General features: G+C 45.0%; 1 protein-coding gene across 1 annotated transcript; it reads right to left on the reverse strand.

Moving 5' to 3' along the window:
- Positions 1 to 7,699: 7,699 nt before the first annotated feature.
- Positions 7,700 to 19,781, reverse strand: SDHD (succinate dehydrogenase complex subunit D). The gene is made up of 4 exons (XM_066606956.1): positions 19,672 to 19,781; positions 11,991 to 12,095; positions 9,427 to 9,571; positions 7,700 to 8,381 (listed from the first exon to the last, which is right to left on the reverse strand). The coding sequence occupies exons 1-4, from the start codon at positions 19,715 to 19,717 to the stop codon at positions 8,216 to 8,218; spliced, it is 462 nt and encodes a 153-aa protein (XP_066463053.1). The 5' UTR covers positions 19,718 to 19,781; the 3' UTR covers positions 7,700 to 8,215.
- Positions 19,782 to 19,877: the final 96 nt, after the last annotated feature.

The following is a 19,877-nucleotide window of genomic DNA, read 5'->3' on the forward strand; positions in this document are numbered from 1 at the left end:
AGCTATGAAGGATGTTCTTTGCTAATGATTACACATGAGCCATTGATGAAGAGGTCAGGGTGCAAACAGAAGACTGATAACTTTAGCTTGTAAATATGTGAGGAATCTTAGATCAGCTGAAGAAAATAGAATCTTTGAAACAAATGTCTTTTTCTTGGCACTATGCCTTGATAAAGAAGACTGTTCTAGTAACATACCTAATCAAAAGCAAATGTCAAACATTGCTAATCCACAAATGGAAGGGTTACCTTGCAGATTTTAAAATTTGCACAATAGGTCAAAGTCTCAGCACAAAAATTCCTCAACATGTAGATATCAAATGTCATCCGCAGGGCTGCTGCTACGGATTTTCTATTCATAAATACACATGGAAAATCCACAGCATTTGTGGCTCATGCACCTGCCCTTAACGTACATTCACACGTGGTGGTCTTGTTGCCGTTATGATCAACTACAGTGCCTATTGACAATCACAATAAATTAGGCTCGTTTGAAAACACCCATGTGAACTTTAGTCCACAGCAATTTCTAAGCCTCCAGTCTAGGAAAGCATTTCCTTTCTGATGTATGGAAATTTTCAGAGGGCCGTACCATAAGCTCCACCTATGGCAGTGTTACAAGTCTTCAAGTAACCCAATACGTTTGTCTTGAGGATTTTCTTAATGTTGCACAGGTTATTTATTAACTAAATCAATATTTAGCACTTGTTTTTTCTGTTGGATGCTCTTAAGGTAAGACTTGTCAGGGTTCCTGGAAGACAAGTTTAGGGAATCATCTAGTAAAAACTGAAGATATATAGTAACAAGGGTCGTTTTTTTTTTTCTCTTTGTACATTAACACATTTGATTCAAACATTAAAATCTTCCATCAGACGTGTGGGCTTTGATCAGGTGTTTTGATGCAGTTTTTGAAGCCAAAGCCAAGTGCAGGTCATAGAGAAAGGATTGAGGAGAAGAGTGGAAAGCGGTGGAGTAAACCCAAGGCAATATCAAAGTCTTGAGGCTCAGGTGAATACCCAAGATACAACTAGCGTAGACAAGGGTTACAGCAAGGAGGGAGAGGTGCAGCCAGTAAGGCAACCCACCAAGGGGGGGGGCGAACTGGATACTCGGCAAACAAAAGCTGGTGCCCTGACGCAACTCTCCAATAAAAGTCGTGAGGCAATAGCATGAAATATCCAACTTTAGTGTTTATTCGCTAAATATACAAGAAGTTGGATATTTCATCCTATTACCTCATGACTTTGATTGGAGAGTTGCGTCAGGGCATCAGCCTTGTTCCCTACATATAAAAGAAAGGAATGGTATACAACAAGACTAATTCAACTTCTTTAAAAAGTGCTATACACCTTTGAGGCAGTGTTCAGCGGCCAGAAGCAGCCGAAAGACAGCAAAGATAGCTGCGGGGGCACAGCGCTCGGGTGAACCCCACTGATCAATAGTTTTGACATGTCTCAATGACACGTCAAAAGTTATCTGAAAATGTAGCTGCTCCTGGTTTTGGCTTCGGCTTCAATAAATGCATCGAAACACATAAGCAATCTAAGCCTCTCACTTAAATGTTGCACTTATATAATGGTTTTTGAAGCAATTTTTGCTAAATTGAAGGAAAAACTCAATGACAATGGCGTGGGTATAACGCTTAAGACTCCTGCTGTGTAAAATAACAAGATTACTTACCAGTAATTGATTTTCCATAAGCCCATGACAAAACCCATGAGAAACTGCGTTCCATCCTGACAGGAAGCAGGAACCTCTCAGATCTCTTTAAAGGCAGGAACATCCTTCGCCTACTCAGTTCTTTTACAAGATTCTATAGACTATTTGAGGCCATTTTCTATTTTACCGTAATGTTTATACCTAAACATTACCTAAACAATATATACCCCGCTATATTTTTTTTTCTTCTTAACCCTTTCCAATCCAATTTGTATCCCGGTTTTCCTAGGGGGCTTACTCTTTCTGCCATTATACAACGGCGCTATCTGCTGGCTAAAGCCAGTACTGCATGAGGGGACACGTTGGATAGGCTCCAACAGCAGAGAGACTGGCAATATACAGTAAGAGAACCCCGACGGACGTCTTCCAACATCGGAGCTGTACAGCCTTAAATCAGAATGTCTTTAGACATCAGACAGTGGATTGGAAAGGGTTAAAATACAGGAATGGCAGTCCTATCTTTGAGCGTGCCGCACCATTGAATCTTCCATTGTTTTCAATGGGGCTGGCGGCTGCATCGCACCACGTGCTAGGTGCACGTGGGGCAATGCAATGCAAGGTTTCCCCATTGAAAACAATAGGAGAAACTCCACGATCCTCAACTGCGGACAGAGGATCGCGACTTCCCCGAAATGATGTGAGGCTGTTTTTATATAAAACACCTCGCATCGGCAGGGAAATCGCATGTTGGCGAGCGCAATATTGTGCCTTGATTCACATCCCGATATCGCACATGCCAGTGTGAAGTTAGCCTAAGGAGTGTGGGTTGGGGAACACCCAATAGAGTATTAGTGAAACTCGAAAGCTGACTCATAGTATTAGTATTCTTTCCTAATGTGAAAACCGTGCCGCACAACCAAAAGGACGTCACAATTCTACAGACTACATAACAGCTCATTAGCCAAAACGGTCCAGCTGGCCCTCGTTGCACTGGTTTCCTAGTACTATAAAAAAGGGAAGTACGATTCTCAGAAGAAAAAAGCACATTGTTTACACGATACAAGCGTTAGCAGTTATTATACTTGGGCTATAAACTGTAAAGTTAGGAGGATTCATACAGATAGCTTTATCACGAAAGAACTCCCAACAGAATACAGAATTGTTTTGCAATCAAATTAACAAAAATGATCCTAAAGATTAGGATTTAACTGGATTTCACAGATGGGCAAAGAACTCTTTTGGGTACGTCACTATCACAGAGAAAGAGTCTAAAAAATAACTTTTATTGGTTCTATTAAAATATAAAACTAGGCTGAAGGGGAAAAAAAAAAAACACACAGCAAACAACAAAGCCGGGTCTTCGCTTGTCCAACAATAGACCTTGGGGAGAATATCCGGAATCTCTACAGTGTTACACTTCTTGTGTTTACAGTGTGACACAAGAGGGGGGGGGGGCAGTCTCGTACTCCTTTGCTTAGTGCATACGATCACAAGAGGTGAAGACAATTCGGTGTGCACCAAAGTGTCACACAAGGACACCTTTATAATGGCCAATAATAAATGATAAACAAGGTGTAGGCCAGTATATAAGTAAAATTGACTTGAAATGTCTCTGCTAGAAATGAGCCAGATGATGTATGGCCAACATATAGGCATCAATCATGTGTGCCTATGTTAGATGCACAACAGCATAACGGATCGATAATGGGTGGGCATGGAGCAACCCCATAAGCTTAGACTGGGGTATGGTTACATTCCCAACAGGTGTTACTCAGAAGACGCAAGTCTATGAGAGAACCACATCAGGGTGACCGTACATCAGTACTGTTAAAGGTTTGCCTATAGAGCAGTACATTATACTCAGAAGACACCCCTCAAAAGTGACCGCAGCAACAATCACTCAGCAAGCCAGAGTCAATGAGAAGGTATCTCCAAGGTGATTGGATGCCAACTAACAAAGATTAGAAAAATACAGCAGAGACCAAAGTACTTGAGGACAGACGGCATAAAGGTACAGAGGCGCTATTTAAAAATTCACCCTACATCAGCCAGACTGGGTCTGACCAAAAACTGACCCTATTCTGTTCTAGAACGATGAGCAAACTTAAGATGAGAAAAGAAGGAAAAAGACCCAACGTGTTTCCTCCAGCATATACGGGATGCCGTTTCCTCAGGGGTCTATAAAGAGAGCTCCAGCTGATGGTGCTTAGAGCCAAAGGGATTCAGACAAACAGAGAAATAGCTACCATGGTGCCCGGTAGCATGACTAGAGCAAAGTGCTAGTGCTGCCGGCCAGAATATAAGTAAAAGACCACACCCCTCAGTGTGGGGGCTTGGCTCAATCAGCCAATCATAAGATCCTCAGTCACCCTCCCCCCCCCTCCTGAACTGACAACTATCAGGAGGCAAAACCACTTCTCCTTTCGGTAGCCTAACAGATCAAAGTGAGCAAATGGAAATTGAACACAATAGGACCGCGCCATAGTGATCGATTAGCCCTCACCATGGCATCTATAATCCTCGCCATAGTGATCGATCACAGCGTGCATATCTAATGTAAATGCCCGCATTCCTCTGTGATCACAATTTAATACTGAAGGATAAAAAGCAAGTATTGCGCATGCGTCCAGTCATTATAAGAGACCACAATTATGCCGATCAGCCCCTGCAAGCCCAATTTTCTTGTTGCTGGATATAGGTAACAAACAGCCAGACTGTGCAATTATATCGGTCGTTAATGCTTTTAGACATCAGTCTTACTTAGTTGCTAGATTGCAAAATGCTACCCACATGCCACCATCATTGTTCTGAAGTATCGCCGGAGACACAGCGAATTGTCTTCACCTCTTGTGATCATGTGCACTAAATGAAGGAGCACAAGACTGCCATACTGTAAATACAAGACGTGTGTTGACGGTGTCTAGATTTCAGTTATTCTCCCCAAGGTCCATTTTTGGACAAGTAGAGACCCAGCTTTTTTGGTTGTCCGTCGGGCTAGCTTATATTTTAATAAAAAGTATTGTTAGACTCTTTCTCTGTGATAGTTAAGATTTAACTGGAAGCAAAATCAGTGAGTTTTATCAATTTATTTTTTTTCTAAACATAAGAAAAACAAAAAGATACTGTCTAAATAAATGATCAAACGTGTGAAGGCATCCTACAGCTATTGCTCCACATAAGGATTTCCCATTGGAGGTAAACCATCACCTGGTCCTACCCAATGTAACCTCCATACACCTCAATTTTGCACCTCGTCCGTTCCTTATCTTGTTCTAATGCAGTCATCAGAACAGTCTTACCTCAGCTTTCCAAAGGTATTCTTTACCATAGGTACCTTACTGATGATTCTTGCTGAGGAAAGAGAGACTTTGTCTATTGGTCTTTTTGTTGAAGACCACTCGTCAGGCTCCGAGATCACAGGCCAGCAGCTAAACTCAGGCCGGCTTCACACGGGCGATAAAAATCGTGTGATATTTGTGCGTTTTGAGATGCAAAAATACGAACCCCCTTCTTCCTGCATGGCACCGCAATGCTATGCGGTAAACAAATCGCAGCATGTTCTATCTGGTTGTGTGATGTCGCATTGCAGCCCCATTGTTTACAATGGGGTCAATGGCAACAGCGCCGATCCCATTGAAAGCAGTGGGAGAAACTCTGCGATCCTCTGCCGTGGCTGTGACCGCCGTGCCGGAGGACATCTGCCTCCCTGAAGCGATGAGAGGCTGTTTTCTTCTGAAAACACCTCGGATTCACCGGGATTTCACATGGTGGGGAGTGCGATATGGGGGTGGGATTCACGGCCGCATATCACGCTCGCCTGTGTGAAGTTAGCCTCAGAGGCGATGAGACATCGGTAAAAACCTAAGCCATAATATACATATATAGGCAAAGCCCAAAAGGTTGCATAGGCAAAAGCGCAAAGCCACACAGGCCAAGGCACGTAAGTACATTAAGTACAAGCACAAACACTAAAAACCCAGTAGGCTATCTGCCATAGATCAAGATCCGAAGCCATCGGCACAGGCCATGGGTCTGGATATTGAGCGTACATAGAGCCATCCCTAATTATTCATTCTCGTAGGGTAAAGGCAGAATGCAATCCCCTAGGCCAGTTTCACACGGCCAAGAATCTCATGTGAGTTTTGTGCGTCACGAGACTGTTTTTTTCGCACAGCAAAAATATTGTGGTATGTTCTATTCTTTCACGTTTCTGGGAACGCAGCGCCTGTTGATTTCAATGGGACCTTAACTATATTGCATAGCTCTCGCATGCCGTGCAATGTGCATGCAATTGCAATACAAGGTTTCCCATTGAAATCAATGGGAAACCCTTCTGATCCGCTATCACATGAGAGGATTGGAGACTCACAGAAGCGATGCAGGGTGTTTTTGTCCGAAAAATCGGCTCGCATCCGTGGATAATACGCAGGTTGAGGAGTGTGATATGGGTCCTAGTTTCTCGGCCCAATATGGTGCTCACCCATGTGTAGGTAGCCTTAATCGCGGCAATTCTACTCTGGACTGACTGTAGATCCCCTTTGAAAGCGCTCATCTCTTCACCCAGCTTCCCTACTTTGATCAGTGGCAATACTGGGTGCAGCCCGGATTAGTATACACCTGAATTCCATGTGTTGATGGAAGCACCAGATAAAACAGAAGGTCCCATTACACAAAACTCCGGTGGGAGTATACCATCACTGAAAGGTTCTCCCATACCTATATGAGAAGGATCCCAGGAGGTAGAGAAAGGAACTTCCCTTCATCACCTCCAGAGACAGGGGAGCGCAGCATGTGCTGCAGGAGACAAGGGGATGACCCCAGGCTTTCCTGGTGGCTCCGCATGGAGACTTACACCTGGTACAAGTGAACTCTCATACCATAGAGTTTGGGAGTGAAGCCCTGAAGTCCACCACCTTTAGAGATCTGGAGAAATCCTTGGAAGAGCAGAGTTAGCTAAACAGCTACCTCAGCATTTTACAACCTGTCTAATGGACAAGAACTGAGAAGATGAAGGGTGTTCTCGCCTTTAAAGATATTTGGGAGGTTCCAGTTTCCTGTCTGCTTGAGGCGGTCTCTCATGGGCCTAAAGCAAATATGTGTGTGCTGTATACAATGAGTTATGTAACAATGTCCAATAACAGAAGAGAAAGTGGCTACTATATAACCAACCTGCAACTTACTGGAACTATTGGTATTACATACCAGCCATCATACACATTGGTGGGCTGGGTCTCCACCAGAAACAGGGCTGCTGTTTACATCGACTTAGGCTACATTTACACAAGCGTATGCGTGATGAGGCTCCAACCGCTATTCCATCCTGAAGTTTTGACAGCGACGGCCGCACAAATGCACTTCCGCTGCATTTATTTTATGGGGACCGTCAAAGATAGAGTTTAACTGCTGTTATCTCCATTTGTACCATTGAAGTGAATATCAAAATGTCAGGCCTAGAGATGAGCGAGCATACTCGCTAAGGACAATTGCTCGATCGAGCATTGTCCTTAGCGAGTATCTCCCCGCTCGGCAGAGAAGGTTCGGGTGCCGGCGCGGGTGACAGGTGAGTTGCGGCAGTGAGCAGGAGGGGGCGGGTGGGTGGAGAGAGAGAGATCTCCCCTCCATTCCTCCACGCTCTCCTCCGCCACTCCCTTCCCGCCGCCGGACGAACCTTTTCTCTCGAGCGGGTAGTTACTCGCTAAGGGCAATGCTCACTCGAGCAATTGCCCTTAGCGAGTATGCTCGCTCATCATTAGTCAGGGCGCATTAATAATGAAATCTCAGGATCAGTAGGGGTCCCAGCAGTTGAACCCCCACCAAGCAGCAAGTTATTTCCTTCTACTGTGTATAGGGTATAATTTGTTGAGATGAGACAACCCTTTTAATGAAGGGGATCCCAAGAGAGGAGTTCCCTCTAAGAGGTCTACATGCTATAACAGGGAGTATAAACAAGAGTTAAAAGAAGACCTTTAATCTATGTCAGTCTATTCTATGCACGCAAAATATATGCTTTTATGTAATGAATTTCAAGCAGTAGCCAAACGTTATCCTTCATTCTTTTTAATGGGTTTCTTTAATGCAAAAATAAAATAAAGATTGGAGTTTAACTGCGGACCATGGATGCCTTCACCATCTGGAAGACATGAAATTACACCAATCAGTCTAGCAGATTTACAATTAGACTTTTAGAGACCAAAGTAACTGGAACAATGACACATTAACCCGAAACGTAAGCCAGAATGGATTGTCGATTAACCCATCCCAAATGATTAAAGACAGATTGTGCGTCTCTGGATATTGTAGGACGTAGTTCATGTTTATAACACACTGAAATATCCAATGTTTTAAAGGGCTGCATTAAGCACTTATATCAATGGGCTGCGGTGCTGCTCTGCAGAGAAGAGTATGACGGTACAAACCAAACTGGACGGCCTGTACTATAAGCTGTAAGTCTTCCATCTTCATCCATCCATTGGCAGGTGGTTATTGCTGCTGCCTCTTCACCTTTCCCCTCGAAGGCATAAAATACGAGTGTTGATATACATTCATCTGCGGAGCAATCACAGGCTCCACAGCATTGCAACCGCTTTGCAGATGCCCACATCATTGTAGTTGAAATAGCAAAGACCAGCAAATGTTAGGGAAGAAAGAGCCAGCAGTCCAGCGTTCGCCAGCTTAACCTTTGTGTCTCCATGAACATAGTCGGTGAGCACCTGCCCAAAACCCCTAAAAACAAAACAAAATACATGAGATTAGACAAAAAGCAACGCCAGCCAAAGTATATTATATCTCACTGATCCACGAGCTTATCATTAAAAGGTTGTGCCAAGTTATAAAGTTACCTCCTTATCCACAGAATAGGAAATAACCATATGATCGATGGGGGTCCGACCACTGGAACAACCAATGTTCTCTAAAACGGGGGTTCCCACGCATGAATGAAGCGGTGATTGAGCAAATGTGCCGTAGCTTCATTCATTTCAATTACAGCGCTAAAAATCGCCAAGCATTCATACATAGTAATTTCTCGTGCTCCAAATGAAGTGAATGGAACCATATGGCGTGCCTGCATTACTGACGCTTCATTCATGTGGTGACCTTCAGGACCCCCCTGTTCTCAAGATCGGTGGAGGTCCCAATGATTGGATGCTCTGGATTAAGGGAATAACAGTATAACTCAATAGAACCCCTAGAAGAACGTATTATGAGAAAATTACCTACTGTATAAATTACGTTTTATTTAAAAATCCCCAAAAATTCTTACATATATTTATATTTTTTAATGTCACAATTTCAAAAATAAAACAAAAACAAGAGTGACCCCACAATAACAAAAACCCTAATGTTCTGCAGTTGCAACACTGAACACTAAACCTAATAATATCCTGCCACTTTCTGTTCTGTAGAGAAACCTTCTCGGCAGTCACTTCATCATCATAGGCAAGATTACCTTGAGAAGTAGGACCCACTATTCAAAATAGGTGATGGTCGCAGCTCACCTCCTCCCCTCCCTGCACAATGACCTCTACACAGGTCACAGAGCATACCCACAACTGTCTCCCACAAAAAACAACAAAACCATCCTGTCAATTCTGATGGCAGGTCTCCAAAAAGTGATAACTTTTAGTCAGCATCTGACACAATCACGACAAAGGCTGACCAATGTCAATCCATGGACAGCCATGACAGGCTATTGGAAGGCAGTTTTTTCAGCCTATGCAATCGGTGTTGTATTTTTTTAATCAGGTATTTAGTGGAATGTTTTCCTTACCAATGTCCGTGAAGAGTGAGGGCTGCGGCCAGCGAATAGTCCATGGCACCTCCAGGATACATATACGCTGCAGGTAAAAGGCCTAAGAGAATCACGCTCACCAATCTCTCACCGGTCCAGTGGAGGGAGGCCGCTTTCGAGGAGGCTTTAAAAATACACAACAGAAAATAATCATTTTAAAAACGATCTATACCCAGTAATGGGATTGAACATTCGAAAAACGTTGGCGCTGTACTCCGATTTACTCCACCTCCCAAATTAGTTCAAGGGGTGGTATTAAAAAACTTGACCCCTGTCTTCAAAAATCAGCACCATATCTGTCCACAGGTCACATGAGGTATTATAAGTCAGCTACATTCACTTCAATGGAACTGAGCTGCAATACCAGACCCAACCCAAGGCCAGGAAGAAGCCATGTTTCTCTAATCCAGCGCAACCTTTTAAGTGCCACATCCTAGTTACAGTTACCAGGATGTACGTCTAGATCACCATTAGCTTACCAAGGAAACATATCCCACTAGGGTTTGCAGTAGTAGACAAAAAAGTAAGTGCGTCTTACTTATCCCCAGAATCAGCACCACAGCAGTCCATGCGCTACGAGACAGATATAGCGCCTCATTCCCACTCACTTGTAACGTCAGATACACGCCATGGACTGACATGGTGAGGTGTCAGGGGGAAGACTTTATGCAAGACTTTGGACATCCATGCCTCACTTTTCAGAATAAACCGGCGTGTGTACATGTGATTACACTTAACACTACATTTGGCTTTTCTAAGACTTGTATCCTGTATTAATCACCCTTTCCCCCTCTGTAGGCTGCATATCTGATTCTCAGTTCTTTCAGAACTGCTGGGTGTAGGCAGCTGCCATGTTGTCCTCTCTACACTGCACCTGGGGAAAACTGTAGATGCTGATCTCTAACTCTCTGTAACACACACTTCATCCTGGAGGACATGAGAGAAGTACTGAGCAGTGTGTCATTTCAGCAGCTAAAACACAGTAAACAGTGACTTAGCCTGCCTTCACACTTGCGAGAAAATTGCGTAATTTTTGCACAACCTGAGAACGAGTGAAAACGCAGAATTATGAAACCAATGATTTTCAAAGGTTTCATTCCCTTTTGCGATGTTTTCACTCATGCGATGTGGAGTACAAAAAAAAAAAATTTAAATCGCGGCTTGTCCTATCTTTCTGCGTTTTGCTTTATTTTATCTTTCATGTTTCCCCGTGCGGCCTCCTTTGTATCGCATCGCAATGAACGAACTTGCAATTTTCATGCAATGCATTTTCAACATTAGTGATTCCTACTGTCTATCGCGAGAAAAACGTGCAAGAAAATTGCAAGTTGTAGTGATGTTTTTGCAAGAAAAAGCATCGCTGATGCTCAGACATCTCATGAGCAAAATTGTGATTTTGCCGCGATTTTCTCGTGGCTAAAACGATTGCCAGTGTGCAGGAGCCCTTAGGGCCCCTTTAACCGGCACCCGACAGGTCATCCCAGCGATAATCATTCCTGCGCAATTATCACTAGTAAATGGAGCGGCTGGGGGTCATCCCGCTTATCTCCATTCAGAGTAAGCAGGTGGTGGTTCATAAGGATAACATTTTTTTTTTTGTTTGTTCACACTGGGGCTGACCCATCATTTCGTTTCTGAAGGCAGAAACTGGACGACGAATGAGAAGTGAATGAATTCTCGTTCAATGTTCAGTCAGGGCATACTTTACACTGAATGATAATCGTTCATATTCCCCCTGGATGCAGGAAACTGAACAATTTAACAGTCTCTTACTATTACCTGCAGGTAAAGGCCCTTTTGCACGCAACGGTTATCGTTCAAACCGTAGAAGTGAGCAATAATCATTACATGTGAAAGGGAAACTGTCGACCACTTGCTGTTAGCAGTCGTTAAAGCTGACTTTTCTGTCAGCTTAAATGACCTCATTAGCACTCACTGGCTTCTCGTGTTGTCTGAAGGCTCCCCACACAGCACTTCCCATAGCAAGCACTGAGTGGGGAGCGAGAAGCAGACAAGAAGCTAGCGGGCGGACGGCAAGTCTTTCAGTTTGAATGCTCTGCACGAGCGTTAATGGCCTTAGCAGTGATGTCAGAACTTATGCAGTCAGTGAAAAGACTGTCGCCCGTGTAAAAGAGGCTTAAGTTCGTGAGAGTTCCCGCTTCTCTCCTCCTCCCCCCCCCTCCCCTTTGATTTCAGACTTCAATGGGCTACATGACTCACCCCCCTCCTACACTTCCTGTGCTCCGGTCTGCTGTCACTAACGAGGTAACATCACTTCCTAGAAAGCAGTGGGGGCTTCAAGTTAAGAGGAAGGGAGACCCCAAGGGGCCAGCACCCGAGCACAGAACCATCAGTTTACATAAAATAAGCAGCAGTTTTGCTAATTATCACACTGCCCGACACAAGTACAAGTTGTGCTCTTCCATCCTTGCCGTGCCGAAGACACATTTTCCCACAACGGTATAAGAGTAGTTGCAATAGAGCGTCAACTATAGTAACAACTCAGGGATGGAAAACTGTTAGACTTTTTTTTTATAGCATACCATGTCGATTTTGGGACACTTGGGCTGTAAATACTTGTAATGAACTTCTGTCTTGTGGCAGAAACGCTGCGGGTCTGATCAGCAAGGATTTACTGAAGGGAAAAGCTGAAAAGGGAAACACAGAAATATTACAATAACACAACAAGGCAGTTTTAATATAAAGACACATAAAAAATGTTTAACCCCTTGAGTGGCACGCCCGGAAATTTTCCGGGACGAGCTCCACTGCTCATAGCGATATAGCCCGGAAGATTTCCGGGCTATGTATCACTATGGGAGCTGCAGAGCACAATGCCACAAGCTGTGACAGTGTGCTCTGCCTGCACAGACCCACAGAGAACACAGCAGGACATTGAGAAGCAGGAAGATATTGCCGATATGCCGGCAATCTCCTGCTTCTAATGTCCTGCTTTGTATACAGGTTGCCATAGAGACCATCGGCTTGTCAGAAGCAAGCCGATGGTCTCTGTTGCAGGGAGAGCTGAGCTGATGCTTGGCTGTCAGAGGAGGTACCAGCTCTTACAGCAGAGATCAGAGAAAACCTCTGATCTCTGCGGTGTTAACCCTTTACATGCTGCAGTCTATGTGACTGCAGCATGTAAAGGGCTGTCACCATGGGACCCCCCCAGAATGTGATCAGGGATTCCTGATGGGTCTCTGTGGAAGTCCCCTAAAGGGACAAAAAGTAAAAATAAAAAAAAGTAAAAACTTATTTAAAAAATAAAATAAATAAAATTAAAAAACACTTGTCTCCCTTTACTTTGTAAAAAATTAAAAATAAAATCACACATGTTGTATCCGTGCTACATAATGACCCAGAGAAGGAAGTTAGTACATTACTTAACCCCTTAATGACACGGTCCCTTTTTTCTTCTTTCCCCATTTCTTTTTTTCCTCCCCCCGTTTAAAAAATCATAACTCCTTTATTTATCCATCGCCGTCGCTGTATGAGGGCTTGTTTTTGCGGAATGAGTTATATTTTTTAATGGTGCCATTTAAAGTACCATATAATGTACGGGAAAAACTTTTACAAAAATCTAAGTGGAGTAAAATGAAAGAAAAATGACATTCCACCATCCTTCAGTGCGTTTTGTTTCTACGGCGCACAAACTGCAACAAAAATGACCTGATAACTTTATTCTATGGGTCAGTGCGATTACTACGATACCAAATGTGTATCCTTTTTTTTTTTACTATAGCACTTCTATTTTTTTTCAAAGACATTTAATTTTTTTAAATTATTTTCTGCTGCATCTTCTGCGCGCAATAACTTTTTTATTTTTCCATCGACGTACTTAAGCAAGGGCTCATTTTTTGCGGGACGTCCTGTAGTTAACGTTGGTATCATTTTGGAATACATACGACTTTTTGTTCGCTTTTTATTGCATTTTTTCTGGGAGACAGGGTGACTGAAAAAATGCATTTCTGGCGTTCTTTATTTTTTTTTTCGGATTATGTTCACCGTGGGGGGTAAATAATGCATTATTTTGATAGATCAGGCATTTATGGACGCGGCGATACCAAATATGTATTTTTCTTTTATGATTTAGATTTTTTTTATTATAGATATGGCAAAAGGAGGGTGATTTAAACTTGTATTACTTTTTTCCCCTAATCTCTCTACAAATTTTTTCACAAAAGTTATGCAATACATTATATATACCCAAAAATGATGCCATCAAAACGTACAACTTCTCCAGCAAAAAACAAGCCCTCATATGGGTGTGTCAATGGAAAAATGAAACAGTTATGGCTCTTGGAACGTGACTGCAAGATTAGTTGAAATTAAATGATGTGCCCATCAGGGCAGGTTTTCTAAATGGGCCAGACAGGGGGGTAGGAAACCCGCCACTCAAGGGGTTAAAGGAGTATTCACACCTCATATACTGATGCAAATCCTAGCTGTATGCCAGCACTTTCTAATGGGAGAAGTCCCTAGAACCCGCACCAATCCTGAGTACTGCTGTGGCTCCGCCATTGTCCTACAGCGAGCCGCACCGTCCTCTCGCCGCCCGCTACATGAAAAAGGACATATCCCTCACCTTGTGTATTTAGGAGGAGCGCTGCCAGTCTTCACGCAGCGGGCAGGGAGACGGCACAGCAGGCAGTCCACACGGCTTGAAGCTCAGCTCTGGGGTAAACAACAAACTGTACTTATTCTGAACCATTGCAGCGCAACATTTGGGCGGCGTGAACCTGATGATGGAATTCCTTTAAGCATCAAAGCCATCATTCATCTTTATTTTTTCAACCTCCCGCTGTCGCTTAACGACGTTGTGTATAAACGCCACACATAGTCAATGTAATTGCGTCCATATAGCGTTTGTTATGCACCCATAGAGAACAATAAGGCTCTACCGCGCGTAATACGGGTAAAAGAGAACATGCTGCGCTCTTTTTTTATGCATGTATTATTATGCAAGTGTGAATGGATCAATGAATAATCAATGTACATTAATGGACTCCATTCACCGCGTAATACGCTACTAAACTACCCTGGGGGAGCCTGCCCTAAATAAAGGCATGTGAGCCCTGACGAGGAGGGGACAGGCAAATCTAATTTTTAATTAAAACAAAGATGGCCGTAGCACTTCTGGGACTACCTCATATACACTGTGTACAAGCATGCATCGGTAGTCTAAAACACTACAGAACGATCTGATTGGCTAGTGCTGCCCACATGGGCAAATCCACGGCAGAACTGGATAGGCTGCTGATCTCAGATAAAGCCACGCTACGGGTCAATATCCATGGTGAAATCTTCCGTGGTGCGTTAAAATCTTTTCATCCACAAATGTAGACAGAGTCGGCTCTTCTCCACCCGCCAACCACTGGTTTCACTTCTGTCTCCCTGCAGTCATTACATAATGCCATGTGACAAGATTACGGAAATGTCGCCCATATTGTAGCTCAGCGCTTCACGGGTTTTCCCAGCTTTCAAGAGAAGTTGCCATTCAGCTCAATATGTGCAAAAACCACCGAGATGTTATACACTGAATGGCCCGGGAGTGCAGCAGAACATCAAGGGACAAGTGGATTAGTTTCAGTGTGAAGCCACATTAGATGGGAAAATCCAGTGATCTGAGGGACTTCCAGCAAGCCTGGTCATGGGTGCTAGACTCCCAGGGCCAGGAGGTCACTGCCAACCTTGTAGGGGTTCCTCATATAAAAGTGTGGAGAGTATATAGAGAACCGTGTGATTGAAGAAGAACATCCAGCAGAAGGGGGATCCTGCAGACATTAATAACTTGCTGACAAAAGGGGTCAGCGGAGGATGTCAAGAATCACTGACGAACAGGAGGTGCACAGTTGAGCAAACTGCAGCTGAATACAACACTGACGCTCCAACTAACATGTATATATGCACAATTTATCTTTCCTTAGCACGGATGGGCAATAACAGCAGACGACCAGTTCTAGCGCCACTGCGGTTCCTGCTGTGCCCAGGCTATAGTCCACCACCACGTTAAGTTTGCTGGGGCAGTGCAATGACCCGTTGTACTGGACGCATGGCTGCGGCAGGCAATTCTGCAGGGAATGTCTTTACAATTCCCAAAGCCCAGCAGCAAGCCACGGTGCCGCGGGATGGCTGTGGAGTTTAAAAGGTTAATATCTAATAGTGCGTTGTATTCACAGATACTGAGCTGCACGGCGACAGAAGTGGTGAAAGCGTTGCGGTCGTCATCAATACGCCATTTCTGTTTGACACCATTTTTTTTATGCAATTACACCAGAGAGCAGAACTGCAGCCTCAATTTTACTGACAGACACAGGAGCCGGACTGCCCTCCCAGCGCGCCCATTCTGGAACGGATGGAGACACTCAAAGAAAATATCGAAAGAAAGGGGATCCAAAACGTTTGGAATGCTTCTTTTGTGGCATGTGCTCTTTGTGCCTCCATCCGTCCCTCCTGGGTGTTGATGTGGCACGTTATGCGTTAGTGCTTTGATACTGTTGTATCTTTCTATGGCATTTTCAGCCATTACTGTATTTTCCTTGCCACACTCATCACACAGTCTATAAACCGCATATTTCACTGAGAGCGTCATGCGTTTTGCCAGAAAAATCACATTTGGGTAATGCTATTTTCATGCAGGTTTAAACCGCATGTTGTTTCAATGAGAAAAAAAAATTAGAAAAGAGCATCGCACTCGCAAGAAACTCGCATGTACACGCAGGTGCAATGCGATTTTTAACTCGCCCGTGGCCAATAATGGGCGCCTTTTCTGCAATATTGCAGGAAAATATGACATGCTGCAGTTTTTCCGCCACACAGCATTGTAGCGAAAGGAAAAACACCCATGAAAACAATGGGTTAATACATGCTGCGAGTTCTGTGCGTTGCACAAGAGCACAAAGCTCGCGCGATTTTCTCGCCGGTGTAAATACGTCGGTGCTGGTGGGTTATCGGTCATCACTTTCTTAAGCTAATTTCACAATTGTTTACTGATACATATGCGTAAGAAACAAAAAAAACGAAAAAAAACAACATTTATTTCACAGTCAAAGCAAGCCTCCGATTGGCTGCAGCGGTCCCATGTCCTAGTACTTGTGATGTCACTACAAGCCCGTGATTGGCTGCAGCGGTCCCACGTCCTGGTATTGGTGAGGTCACTACAAGCCTGTGATTGGCTGCAGCAGTCCCATGTCCTGGTATCGGTGATGTCACTACAAGCCCATGATTGGCTGCAGCTGTCCCACGTCCTGGTATCGGTGATGTCACTACAAGCCTGTGATTGGCTGCAGCAGTCCCACGCCCTGGTATCGGTGATGTCACTACAAGCCTGTGATTGGCTGCAGCAGTCCCACACCCTGGTATCAATTATGTCACTACAAGCCTGTGATTGGCTGCAGCAGTCCCACGCCCTAGTACTGGTGATGTCACTACAAGCCTGTGATTGGCTGCAGCAGTCCCACGCCCTGGTATCGGTGATGTCACTACAAGCCTGTGATTGGCTGTAGCAATCCCACGTCCTGTTATCGGTGATGTCACTTCAAGCCTGTAATTGGCTGCAACGGTCCCATGTCCTAGTACTGGTGATGTCACTACAAGACTGTGATTGGTTGCAGCAGACCCATTTCCTGGTGTCGGTGATGTCACTACAAGCTTGTTGTAACTAAAGTGAGGACTAGCGGGAACCCGGCCCCAACAGACGCAAAGCTGTCTTTTTGCACCGCTAAAGTCTGAACTAAGGAGTGAATTGATTAACCCCTTCATAACAAGCCTGTCTTGTGCCTTAAAGACTAAGCAATTTTTATAGTTGCACTGCAAAAGCCATAACCTGGTGAGAGTCGAAGGAGGGCTTTTTTTTTTTTTTTTTTAGGGGTGGGGGAGGGGGGATTAATTTGCATATATTAATGGCACCACCCTAGTGTATATATGTATAGCATAACTTTTATTGCTCTTTTTTGCTGTTGTTTTCTGGCAAGAGAGATCATGTTTTTTGCAGGAGTTGTTGTAGTTTTTACTGCTCCTATTTTGAGGTACACCGGACTTTGGATTGCTTTTTACTACCCTTTGGGAAGGCAAAAAAAAAAGCAATTCTGGCGTTCCTCTTTTAAATTATTTTTACAGCATTCATCCTGCGAGGTGATACATAATAAAATATTTGCCGGAGTCGTTACAAGCGCAGTAGTACCCATTACGTGTCGCTTTTTAAAATTTTTGGGCATTTTGTCGATTTAAAACGGGGTTTTGTGTTTTTTGTTGACTTTTTTCTTTCAGTTAAACTTTATTGAACTTTTTAAAACACCTATTTTGTCTCTAAAGGGGGCTTGAAAACATGTAGTACATTTTACTGACCCTATTAGGTCTCTGACGGAGGCGTGGCCTAATAGGCTGAGTTACATGACCCACATGATGCCCTTTGTCAGGCTTCCAGCTGCCATGGGAACCCATTAGCACCTTGAGATCGCACTGCAGGGTGCGAATGAGTGACAGAAGGATCCCCCTCCCCATATCATCCGCTTCCATGCTGCAGTTGCTATTGAGTGTGGCATGTAAGGGGTTAAACTGCCAGAATCTGAGGTTTCTCTGCTACTGGCTGCTAGGGTGCCTGCACACGAACGGAATTTCCAGCGCGTTATTTTAGGCACATTATCTGCCCCAGACCGCAGCCAATATACTCCTATGAGGATCCGCAGTTGTCCCCAGACGGACGGATTTGTATCGCGTTTTTTCACGCGCGTGAAAAAATCTGCGACCTGTTCTAATTTGGGTCGGATTCTGCGCGTGAAGCCTCCAATACAAGTGAATGGGTGCATTTTTTCACGCAGTACATCCGCAGTGCAGCTGCGGATGGAGTCACTGGTTGCTATGACTACAGGAAGTAGGCGTGGTAGGAGGCGTCCCAACACACAGCACAGAGCTTCACAGGCACATTTGTAGAGGGAGATAGGCAGGATCTAAGAATGCAAAATCTGTAGTAATGAATTCGGCCGCCTGCAGACGAGCAGGTCGGATCCGGCCTGAGAGCCTGCAGGGAGGAGCGCGTACTCAGCCGCGCCTGGCGGCCCCGGCTCTTTCATGTGCTGGCTGCCGCACAGCCGGCGCATGCGCAGACCGTAGCCGACGGCTGGGTTAGTGCGAGCCCCGCACAAAAATAGGGCATGCCGCGGTTTGTTTGCCACGTGAGATTTCGCGCGGCCAAACCCGCGGCCGTCTGCATAGGAGTGCGTATTGTAATGCACTCCTATGCAGACTTTCAGCGGCGGGAATGTTGCTAGAATAATTTAACGGCGCTCGCACAAGCAAGAGGGACAAAACGGAGTCTGGGTGTTGGTTTTTAAGCTGTTTTCCAGGGAATGGGCAGTTCTCTAGGGGTTGGGTTTACAATAAGGGGCGGCTGCTGGTTTTTCTGCGCGTTTTTTTCCGCAACACATCCGCGTATATCTGCGCAGGACTTTTCACGCATCCGCACCTATAAGCAAGCACATCTAGGCCGCCTGCACACGGGCGGAAATCCCGCGGCGGTATTTCCCACGGGATTTCCGCCGCTGAAAGTCTGCATAGGAGTGCATTACAACACGCACTCCTATGCAGACGGCCGCGGTTTGGCCGCGCGAAATCTCGCGCGGCAAACAAACCGCGGCATGTCCTATTTTTGTGCGGGGCTCGCACTCACCCGGCCGCCAGGTACGGTCTGCGCATGCGCCGGCTGCGCGGCAGCCGGCACATGAAAGAGCCGGGGCCGCCAGGCGCGGGTGAGTACGCGCTCGTCCCTGCAGGCTCTCAGGTCGGGTCCCGCGGCGAGAATTCTCGCTGTCGGATCCGACCCGCTCATTTGCAGGCGGCCTTAGGTACCATATGCGCGTGAAAATCCGCTAGCGGAATCCGGAACGCTCGTGTAAAGGCAGCCTTAGGGCTCATGGCAACGAGCGTCGCAGGATACGCCCACGGATTTACGCTGCGGAAGTACCGCCATGTAAACACAGGGTGATCGCGGAATTCTGCGGTCTGCATTAATGCTACCGAACAGGAAGCCACCAAGTGAGATGGCACGGGGGTGTTACTTGGGGTGCACGAAATAACCCACCCAAAAAACAAGAACCAAACTAGAAGTTCTGATACTTTGTTATAATCTGCAAAAGCAACGCTCAAAGAACGCGTCACGTGTGTTTAGTAATAACCAACCAGGCCGCAACACAAAGTGAGATCATAAAGCCCGCAGAACAGCCTCACCTCTGCTCGCCCTGCACAGAGCGCCCACTCTCACCAAAGCCGCCATCTTCCCTGACAGCCCACCAAGGTGACACCGCGAACCCGGAAGTGAAACGGATCAGTAGTGTCAACAAAACTTTATTACTATGACAAATGTCTGAATTAACTTTATTAGTCTGGATTTGGAAAAGAGAGCAGCGATGCACCGGTCACTCAAACTTCTGAAG

Source organism: Eleutherodactylus coqui, chromosome 6 (assembly GCF_035609145.1).
Source record: "Eleutherodactylus coqui strain aEleCoq1 chromosome 6, aEleCoq1.hap1, whole genome shotgun sequence".
In the NCBI taxonomy this organism is placed as follows: Eukaryota; Metazoa; Chordata; class Amphibia; order Anura; family Eleutherodactylidae; genus Eleutherodactylus; species Eleutherodactylus coqui.

Bases quoted from the DNA above. Each gene is read 5' to 3' on its own strand.
- SDHD (XM_066606956.1), bottom strand. From the start codon at position 19,717: ATGGCGGCTTTGGTGAGAGTGGGCGCTCTGTGCAGGGCGAGCAGAG. The intron at 12,096-19,671 runs GTGAGGCTGTTC...TTCCCTTTTCAG, and splicing joins TCTGTGCAGGGCGAGCAGAG to CTTTTCCCTTCAGTAAATCC. The intron at 9,572-11,990 runs GTATGCTATAAA...GTATTTTTAAAG, and splicing joins AGTGTCCCAAAATCGACATG to CCTCCTCGAAAGCGGCCTCC.